This window comes from Musca autumnalis, unplaced genomic scaffold (assembly GCF_047663935.1).
Source record: "Musca autumnalis isolate F117 unplaced genomic scaffold, ASM4766393v1 scaffold_4, whole genome shotgun sequence".
In the NCBI taxonomy this organism is placed as follows: domain Eukaryota; kingdom Metazoa; phylum Arthropoda; class Insecta; order Diptera; family Muscidae; genus Musca; species Musca autumnalis.
In genome coordinates, this window is record NW_027411977.1 from 3197014 (window position 1) to 3207870 (window position 10857).

Consider the following 10857-nt stretch of genomic DNA (forward strand, 5'->3'; position numbering starts at 1 on the left):
ATCGGTAAAATTAAAACGCAAAATTATGAATGAAAAGTTCAAATAAAAGTTGACAACACACTTGCTATCGGTAGAACTTTACGACTGCTTTTTATTCGTCGCTAACTTACCGAAAAACATCGGTAATTACCGAAATTATAAGTATTTTAATTTTACCGACAATTGTCGGTAACTCAAAAAATGAGTTAGAGAATCGCACTACATGTCAAGTTATTAATCAAAATCGACTAATTATACATGTCTTTTGGCTTACAATTCCTTTAAAATCAACAAACAAAAAGTTGAAAATATGAACGATGTTGGTATGAAATATGTACCATGCCGTATCAACGGGTTAATTCGTGTACGTAATTTTGTGAGCGAAAAACGTAATTAAAGCAATGGTATGAACATGGCGTTAAAACACTTCAAATAATCGATGTCGCTAAACGATAACAATGGTCGATTTGTAGAAACCTTTCATTTATAGAAACCTTGCACTAAACAAAATTGTTTGTCATCTTCAAACGACAGCCGGAACATAAGCAAATCATTGCAATTTTTTCGAAATTTTGTAGAATATAAAAATGAATTTCTTGGGAGTTGAACAGTTTCCAGATTACAAAGTTCCTGGTGTGCAACACCAAGACTTTTCTCCTTATGAATCCAATGGAGGGTATGTTGTTGTTGTGATCCTATATAAGGTTAAATTCATTATTTCACCTCCACCATGTTATTTGCAGATCTATTGTGGCAATTGCTGGCGATGATTATGTAGTGATTGCTGCTGATACACGTCTTAGCAGCGGCTACACCATACATACCCGCAAACAAAATAAACTTTTCAAATTAAGTGAAAAGACCGTTTTGGGTTCCACTGGCTGCTGGTGCGACACTTTGGCCCTAACAGCATTAGTTCGGGCACGTATGCAAATGTATGAGCATACCCATCTGAAGACCATGTCCACCGATGCCATTGCCCAAATGTTGTCCATTATTATGTACAACAAACGTTTCTTCCCTTATTATGTATCAAATGTGTTGGCTGGTTTGGATAATGAGGGCAAGGGTGTTGTCTATTCGTACGATCCCATTGGTCATTGTGAACGTACCACGTACAGAGCTGGAGGTTCAGCCGGAGCTTTGTTACAACCTGTTTTGGATAATCAAATTGGGTTTAAAAATATGCAACTGGAAGGTGAAATTCCCAAAGTGTCGAAGGAACGTGCTGTTGCCATTGCTACGGACACATTCATTTCCGCTGCTGAACGGGATATTTATACTGGTGATGCTGTTACCATCAATATAATTACTAAGGATGGCATTGAAGTCAAAGAAGTACAGCTAAGAAAGGATTAAAAAAATACATTTTTTTATATTTAAGAATTTGATTGTAATGGATCTTGGTTTATGAAATAAACTGGGAATGATTTTTGGTAAAATGGAAGCAAAGTACATATCCCTTTATTCAGCTATGTGATGGAAACTCTGGCTGACTCCGTATCGTCAATTGCTTTGTGTTGTTTTATTTTAACTTCGTCAAAATATTTCAGTTGCACACTCATACATTGTTCCTCGAAAATGCAACTAAATGTATCAGAAATAAAAATGATACATGTTTGCTTTTTCCCTTCGTTAAAAATGTGAATTTTGACGTTTTGAAACACGCAGATTCGCTGTTGTTAAATACAAAGGCGTTAAGAAACATACTTCGTCGATTTTCAGTCATTTGTAAAAATGGTGACGACACGGCAGTCAGCCTCTTTGCACTTGATTTGAAACTGTTGACTATTTCGAAATTTAAATAATTTTGTCCTTTATAAATTTGTCAAAAAATGTTATATTTTTGCAGACAATAGCTGTGTTCCAGAACCTGCAAAATAGTACTATTTAGTACTATTTTTACAATTTTTTGATAAAATGCGTTCCTGTACTACAAAAATTGGCAAAATTTTCTATTCTCTTTAAACAAAAATGGCTCGGAATGGCTTTCTCTTCTACTATTTTCTACTACACAAATTTGGGTGTGTAGAAAGTTGTAAATTCGTCAAGCAATAAAATTGACATTTGTTGAAAAGAAAAATAATAATTGAAGAAATAATTTGACTACAAAATAATCAAATTCTGTATTTAACAACGAAATAACACTTCAAGGCAATTACGGATGCAGTGATAACTACAATCCTCGGTGTTACGTATTAAAATTCCCAGGAATTTGCAAGATCAGCCATGTTGTCCAGATTTTTTCTTAACTTTCTGTAGAAATGTCGCTTCTAATGACCTAGAGAGATGTCCTGAGTAGACGCTTCCTAGAGAGCAATGTTGTAAGAAGTTTTTAAATCTCGTAAGATCTTTGACGTGTGCAAGATGGTGATGTAAATTCAGGAATTGTCGAAGAACCTATCGTTGTTCCATCACGTACCGACTGGAATGTCTGTTTGCAAGGAAACGCAAGATGATGTTCGCTATAGAGCCAAATGTGTCATTATCAATTTAAATGTATTTTAAATTTTCTTTAAATACTTTATATTTTGTTTCACATGTAATTGCATTTTATAAATCAGATGAACATCGTCATACATTTAGCAAAGAAACGCAGGTTTTCATAAAAATATTGTTTTTTATTTTAAATAAAAAAGGAAAAGCTTGACCAGCAGAATGCCGTTTGCAAACATTGGGTTTTGCTGCAAATTAGTCGATACTGAGGCCATTGATGATTTAACACTAAATTTCGATCTCTTGCCTGGAGAGATTTTAATCTTAAAAATTCGTACTACATACAGCTGTATAAGTCATCAGAGGAATGCGTAAAATCGGTGTTGGTTCCTATAGTTAATTTTCAAGTGTCCTTTCATGTTAAACAATTAAAATAAAACAAATTCTTAAAAAAATTATCTTTGTTGTTATGTTTTTGCATGACGTCTGCCATTTTTTATATGACACGTTTAAACACTTTTCACAGTTTTTCCGTTCCAATACTTTTTGAAAATATATCTGCTCTGAGAGCAATTTTGACAGTTTGCTCTTTTACTACTTTTGCCATTAGAAAAGTACTATAACAAAGCTAATATATTTCGAAATTAAAATTATTGGGGGTTATTCTGAATGAAAACTCTCCGTCATTCAGAATAACCCCCATTTTTCAGCACAATCACGAATGATTCGAACGAACGCCCTCAAACATGTGTTTTCCTCCAAAAAATCTGCCTTGCAGAATAAGTAATATCTTCCAAATCCATTTCCAATGTGATTAGCAAATAAGCTGGATTATATTTTAGTACGAGTGGAAATCTATTCCTCGGGAATTGAATACCAATGGGATGTTCATGATTGGACTGATTATTACTGAACTTTAAAAACATTGCTTAAAAACCCCAAATACAACTAAATGCCTGTTCCAGAAACTGAAGAAGCTACTATTTTTTAGGATATCGAAAAAATAGTAAAAATTAGTAGATTCTTGCAGTACTGGAACATAGCATAAATTACAAACATACAATTTTGATTCAACAAATCGACTCGAATCGGTTTCTACCACATACCAGACAATGTTTATGATGGACCGGGAACCTGGGAGGATTCCCACAATCGTGCGGTAAGTTTCGACTCTTTGACAAAGCAGATCTCAAATTATTAGTTGCTCTTATTGTAGCAGGTAAATTAGTCGTTTTAGGAGTTACCTTGGTGGAGTGGAAAGCATTCTCTCCTTGGACACAGAAGGTCTGCGGTTCAGTTTTTTGGAGGTGGCAAAATCCTTCGAGAGTGTGTGACGACGTTTCCACCCGATGCCTTTTTGTAAAAACATTTTTAGCGTTTTGAAAATTCAATTCTATCCAATTCGAACACATTCGAAGTTCTTAAAATAGTGCGGTACGGTTCTATGCCATGTACAGTATAGTCTCGATAATCCGGACACATCACGGTGCTCTTGAAACAATTTTAAATGGAAGGTGCTTACACCTCGGAAATTTTTGCGGATTCTGAAACTACAATGTTTATAGATGAGAACAATCAAAAAACAAAAAAAAATCGCAGGAGCGCTTTTTAAATAAATCGCGATTTAAGTTGACATTTTTAGGGGTTGTTTAGGTTTTCGCGATTTGGCTTAGAAACCACATTTCCTATCAAAATGGGACTAAAACAAATTTGTAGATATGAAAATTCTCTACAAGATTGACCTTTATGATATTCTCGTCGGTTTTACCGTTTTTGAGATATAGAAGTTCAAATTGGGACAATTCAAATTCAATTCAATTCTGTATCGCCCCCTTATAAAACAATGTCATGACTGCAAATTCCCAACTTAAACTTATATATCTAAAAAAATGTTACAACTAAGGATAAGTTACTTAAGTAAGTCTTGTAGAGAATTTTCACAGCTTTAAGATTTTCTCAGGTCACATGTCGATACGACTTACCGTATTCAAGCAAATTCGCGAAACCCTAACAGAAAAAACTAAAAATGTAAACTGAGCTTCCATATCTCAAAAATGGTACAAGCTGGGAACAAATGATAAAGTCAATCCTCTAGAGAATTTTGACAGCTACAACATTTTCTTTAGTTCCATTTCTATTGGACTTGCGGTTTTCAAGCAAAATCGTAAAAACCTAAAAAACACCTAAAAATGTGAATTTTGACCGTGATTTATATAAAAATCCCTACAGCGATTTTTTCTTGTTTTTGGATTTTTCTCATCTATGAACACTGCTGATTCAGAATTCACAAAAACTTTCCCTGTGTAAGCGGTTTTCATCAAAAGTTAGTTAAGGCGCACCCTACATGGCATTGTTTTATAAGGGGGCCATACAGTCAGTGCATTGTCCCAAGTTGAACTTCTATATCTCAAAAATGGTAAAAACTACGAAAATACCATAAAGGTCGATCTTGTAGAGAATTTTCATGGCTACAATATTTGTTTTAGTCCCATTTTGATAGGAAATGCGGTTTCTAAGCAAAATCGCGAAAACCTAAACAACCCCTAAAAATGTCAACTTAAATCGCGATTTATTTAGGGGTCGATCATCGATAACAATTATCGTTGAGTGGCGTTGCCAGTTGTCAAAATTGATCCACGTATGACAACTCTCAACTGAAGTTGCGAATCTCAGTTGACGAAGCGGCCGTTTTTCAGCAACCACCAATTTTCAGTTGCAGTGAACATTTTCGAAGGAACAAGAAGTCAAATAGAAGGAAAAATAAACATTTTGTTAACAATTATTGATTATTTGCATAATTAATTAATTTTGTGTATCAAAAATATGGTGAAAATAACAATAAAACAACAGTTTGAAATATTAATTGATAAGGGGTCGATTATGGATAGCAACCCAACCCCAGTTGCGTTGCCGACAGCCAATTTAATAAAAGAAATTTCCATTTCCGCATTGAAATTCATACTTTTTTACAATTAAATTAATAGCTGAAGGTTCAAAACACCGATATTAAATGGATTTGACAAACATTTCTGTCGTTTCAGTTATTTTAATTGTATGATTTTCTCATCTGGCAACGCAACTACGGTTGAGTTGCTATCCATAATCGACCCCTAAATTGAGTGCAAATCCAATGTGCACATGGGTTCCATCTATAAAGCCAACTACACCAGGGAATTTCGTTTTTGAATAAAAATGGTTTTTATTTTGTCTTTTTTCCTCCTCTGTCAACTTCGAAACGATCCAATTTTGGCACAATTTGTCCTCTATCAAGTGGACAACTTCCTTCAATACTCTCGACAATGTAGATTGAGCCATGCAATTGTTGAAATCATTGCCATGGGACTTTTGGAAACTTCCGTCCTCAAAGAATCGCAACGCTGTGCACGCTTTTAAAAGTGGGGGTATTGCTGTTGATCTGTAACTTACTTTGAAGTCATCCTTTAACGTTTCCACAATGTAACCTACGGCATCCTTTGGCAATCGAAAATACGCCTTACACCTGAAATAATTTACTGATTATACAGATCTTTCCACATGATCATCAGCTTACAGTGCAGATGGCAATTCCAATGGATTCGACTTGTCCCTCAAATTTCTTCTAATAGATGCAATGTCCTGTACATTTTCTTCATCATCAAAAAATAATTCCACCGAACTTATAATTTTTTGGGACAGCAAATAAAACTTGACGATCCGAAGATTCAATGGGCAGGTTATATTCCAATCTTGGGTTGTTTTCCAAATTTGCTCGAAAACTCAGCCAAAATATTAAAATATTGTCCAGAATACACAAAAGAGTTATCCAAAGCGCAGTTATTTTTAAAATGCTTTTTTTTTGCGAATAGAGGTCACAAGTTTGAAAAAACACTGACCGATAACATGTTTATCGACCACCCAGTTGAGTTGACATTAATGGTACAACATTTCGTCTCAGTCGCGCAGACAACTGACAACGCAACTCAAGTTTAGTGGTAATACAAGATAGACCCATTAAAAAGCGCTCCGGCGATTTTTTTTTGTTTTTTGATTGTTCTCATCTATGAACATTGTAGTTTCAGAATCCGCAAAAACTTCCGAGGTTTAAGCACCTTCCATTTAAAATTGTTTCAAGAGCACCGTGACATGTTTCGGCGATGTCCGGATTATCGAATTGTCCGGGGATAACCGAGTAGTTACAAAAACGCATAATTTTGTAAGTTAAATCATTAATATCGGACGTTTACTAGATAACAACCTGACACCTAAGGTAAACCAACTCATATTAAGCAAATATCACGGGTTGTAACCATTTAAAGCAGCTTTCCTGGCTACCAAATGTGCTTCTTAATTTTACTATTCGAGCCTACAATTGGTATATATTTATTCATAGTTTTCAAGGATATGAACTTCGTAGCCCATGTACAGATATTGATTTTCAGTGTCCATGGGACATGATCCTCTTACCACTTGAGGTATAACTTTATAATTCGAATGCACTCATCTCATTATGAGGAATATATTTTAGCAGTTTCTATGAACATCAGCAACCGAATTTTTCTTGTCGTCGAAACTATAACATATTCAACATTTGTCGATACTAAAACCTGTTCAATCTGCCTTGATTCCGACAGGCGTTTGACTGTTACTGACGTTTTAGCTTGGCCTGCAACGTACCTATTACTTGACGACGGACATTATAGTCAGATCATCGAGCCTCGGACTGTTAAATAAAATCAAACAGTATCTCCGCATTTAATTACACGTTCATATTGTCCATGAAGAAATCTTGACGAAATTAATGCACATTCTCATTGTTTATTATCAAATGGTAGAATGTGTATGCCCAACGGAACCGATTCCACTATATGAATAACTTGGTTTTAAAAATTCTACACTACGTCTGTGCAATATCCAATGGAACCAATACACACGTACACCTCTAAGTAACTGCATTCACGAATTATGATAAGAAAACAAAATTTTATATCTGCGTTAAACGTTTTTCCTATGACTAATAACAAATACAACAAAACAAAAACATTCCACGAACTTCTCAAGTATTCATCCGGTTAAGCAGCACTACAATCGGTTAGATACTTCAACAATAATGCATATTTACTTTCTCTGGCGATGTCCGGAATACATTTGAATTTGTAGAATAGTATTTCAACCTTGAAAACAAATTATAGAAATCTTGTTAATAATATCTGTATGTAGGCACATACATACTTATGTGGCAATATACCTACCACTCTTTTATTGACCATATAACAACAACTGATTTGATTGATGACTCTCAAAATAAATAAGAAAGAAATTCTACTTCAATTCCCTCTTTTAACGATGTTGGCTATGACTTTGATGTCTTTTTAGTGTTTTCTTTATTGTTTTTCTTTCCTTTATTATATAATAATATAATTTATAATAATATATGCAGTAATGTTGTTGTAGAGTTTGTTGATTTGTTGCTGTATTTGTGTAATATGCCGTGAGTTTCAATTTCAGCTTAACAAAATTACAAACAATATGCATTTTCAGTTCTAAAAATTAAAACAAATATTTTAAGAAGACAAATTAGTATCTTACTAACATTAATGAGATACAAACAATGAAAGTAGAGGGGAGGGAAATGGCTGCGGAACAAAGGAAATCATCTACAAGAATAAAAGAGAATGGGAAACGAAAGTGTTTTTAGGGAAACAAATATCTTCTCTCACTGCAAAGAACTAATTTTTGAAATTGGAAAATAATGACTGGCTGCTGAATTCATTAATAAACACGGGTTCGGGACAACAGTTTGTAAGTGGGCGTGTGTTTGTCTGGGTGTGAGTTTTGTGTTTGATTCTAGTGGTTCGTTCAATGCTCCTGAAGTGGGGAGCTACCCGAATTATGTTGTGTCTGCATTTGTTGTATTGTTATAAAATATACATAATTACTTTCTGATTTTTTCAGTTTAGTTGTTAAATTCAGTTGTTGTTTTGTTCAGTTATTTTTAAAAATGTTTAATTTTCAATTAATTAAATTATTGTATTTTGTTTTTAAGTGTTTATATGTTTTTCTTTTGTTTGTTTTTTCATCTCTTTTACTTTATAAATTTTTATTATAAGCTAAAAAGTAGTGTCTCTTCAACAGTATCATCTTGTCTGTCTGTCTGTCGTTCGTTAAACGTTATCGGTTGTCGCGTTATATTAACACGTTAAACTACTAAATAAAAACTATTACTATGTTGTTTTTCTTTTTTTAATCATCATAATCATTAGAAAAAGGAAAACAAAAACCATACTGCCAAGCAGTTTCCAAATTGATTCCAAGTCCAACATCATCATCAACTTCCAGGACATGCAGAGGAGTGGCCATTGGTGGTCGTCATATTGTGATATTATGGGTTTGGGGTGTTAGTATTTGTTGTGTGTGTTTTGTTGTTAATTTCTAAAATATTTTCTGCTTCTTTTTAGGTCTAATGGTTGTTGTTTTACATGCAGTTCTAACGTCTTGTGTGTGTTGTTTTTTATTTAATGTTCGTTTCTATGCATTTTGGCATTTTTCATAGGATTTTCTGTTGCTGTGTGTTTGAGGGCTGTAGGCGACGGCGGCGACGTGTCTTATGCTGGCACACTAAGCCTCTTGCAGTGGCTTCAACTCTTTAATTTGCTTGATTAGATACGCCTTCTCGTCATTGAATTGTTCATCCTCGGAGCGATCTGTGTGGAAATTGGTTAAGAAGTCAACCAATTTTGATTGATTGCGTAGCAGGATATCGAGTATGGGTTTCGGTTTATTGGGGTTAGCCACGAAAACTTTAAAAACATGGAAGGCCTCAAATTGTATGTTACGGGATTTCTCTTTGAGCATGTTCATCATTAGCTTCAGATTTTCCGGTTCCGAAATGTATCGTGTCATTACGCTGAAGTTGTGACGATCCAACAGCAGTTCACCCAACAACTTAAGTGACTGGCGTCGGGTGACATAGTTCTCTGAATTTAACAGATGTTGATAGTGTTGGGTGAAAAATTTGTCGTAGTTAGCTTCCAAGAATTCAGCGCACAGCAACTTGTGGCGGGTTAGCAATTCTTTAAACGTTGAGAATGCGTCACTGGCTATGTCAAAAGTGGACACTTCGACATAGCGGAAGAACTTGAAAAACTCCTCGGAGTGTATCATTATCTTGGCCAAGGCTTCATAGCGGGCACACTCCCTCAGCATGGTGCCAGAATTAAGGGCAATCTCGGGATGAGCATCCTCATATCCAGCCATAAGGGTGAACAGAATTTCGGGCTTTGTACAGATATATTCGACAGTAGGCGATCTTGTGCCGATTTGCCTTCTAAGGACATTGTTGAATATTAACGCTACGTGTTTCTTGCCCTCGAAGTCGATGCGCTGCAGGTTTTGAATGAGTAACAACAGCAAGTTGCTGTTGTACAATTCCTGAGACAGTTGGGCGACAACATAGTCAGCCGGTGGTTCGGAATCTGTGCTGCCATACAGCATATTCTTTATGCTGACCAGATTTTTACTCACATCTTCCTGGGCTTTCTCTGCCTTGCGGTCGCCGCCGGTTTCCAGGGCGTTGATGGCCTCCTTCAGCGACTTTACCAGCTCAGCTGGTGTCTTTTGTGATTTTCCAAAGAGCGGCATATCGCCTCGTTCCTCCTCTCACGCACTCACGTACACACACAAATATCAAACTAAAAATTTATAAAAAAGAATATTTTAAAATCGCTGCGATGGAATTGTTTGTAAGTGTTCTTGGTATTTATTTTTTATTATTTGTGGTATTTAAGGGTGTCTTCTTGCTCTTCGTCTGCAATGTGTCTTGCCTTTTTGTCGCTTTTTCTGTTTTTCTGCTCTGCCCTCTTCGTGTGTGACTGTTCCGCGGACTGACTGCTGACAAAACTTTTTTCTCTCTTTTTTGTCTTCTTTTGTGTTTCTCGTCTTTCTCTAATAATATTGTTTCACTTTTAGCAAGGTTTATTCTTTTGATCTGTACTTCTGCGGAATTATTTTTCTTGTTGGTGAACTGAATTTCCGAAATTAGATGTTAATTTTCTACCGTTTTACAAAATTTTTCCAATAAAATATCTCTTAGTTCTCAGTTGTTGCGTGAACAGAGAACAAAGCCGTTTTTTCTTATAATAACGACGGAAATCAATCGACGTAGTTGGTATTTGCTGAACGTACGGCGGCAATAGGAATCTACAAATCGAGCGAAATAGTAAGCATCATGGTATCAACCCGTTTGCACTTAACCGGATTGTTAATAAACCCACTGACTTCAAATGTCAATTCCATAGCAAAAACGTCAAACTAATCCTAATTAGAGCATTTTGCAGGGTTAACCTTCTTTATAAGGATTTATTTGACGTTTGTGCTATGGAATTGACATTTGAAACCCAGTGGGTTTATTAAATTTTGTTAAGTGCAAATGGGGTACAAAGAAGGTTTATAAAAAACCGAATTTAA

The 10857-nt window shown here is 35.3% G+C and overlaps 2 protein-coding genes across 2 annotated transcripts; one reads left to right on the forward strand and one right to left on the reverse strand.

Annotated features, from left to right (window-relative positions):
• The first annotated feature begins 473 nt into the window (after nt 1–473).
• On the forward strand, nt 474–1431 carry Prosbeta6 (proteasome beta6 subunit). The gene is made up of 2 exons (XM_073987210.1): nt 474–655; nt 723–1431. Exons 1-2 carry the CDS (start codon nt 567–569, stop codon nt 1336–1338), a joined length of 705 nt encoding a protein of 234 aa, XP_073843311.1. The 5' UTR covers nt 474–566; the 3' UTR covers nt 1339–1431.
• A 6329-nt stretch (nt 1432–7760) lies between these two features.
• Nucleotides 7761–10576, reverse strand: LOC141403383 (protein Mo25). Its single transcript, XM_073985727.1, has 2 exons — nt 10215–10576; nt 7761–10082 (listed from the first exon to the last, which is right to left on the reverse strand). The coding sequence occupies exon 2, from the start codon at nt 10030–10032 to the stop codon at nt 9010–9012; it is 1023 nt and encodes a 340-aa protein (XP_073841828.1). The 5' UTR covers nt 10033–10082; nt 10215–10576; the 3' UTR covers nt 7761–9009.
• Between the last annotated feature and the right edge of the window lie 281 nt (nt 10577–10857).

Excerpts from the sequence above, each read along its gene's own strand:
- Prosbeta6 (XM_073987210.1), top strand. The coding sequence starts at position 567 with ATGAATTTCTTGGGAGTTGAACAGTTTCCAGATTACAAAGTTCCTGGT. Across the intron at positions 656-722 it reads CCTTATGAATCCAATGGAGG|ATCTATTGTGGCAATTGCTG; the intron begins GTATGTTGTTGT and ends TGTTATTTGCAG.
- LOC141403383 (XM_073985727.1), bottom strand. The coding sequence starts at position 10,032 with ATGCCGCTCTTTGGAAAATCACAAAAGACACCAGCTGAGCTGGTAAAG.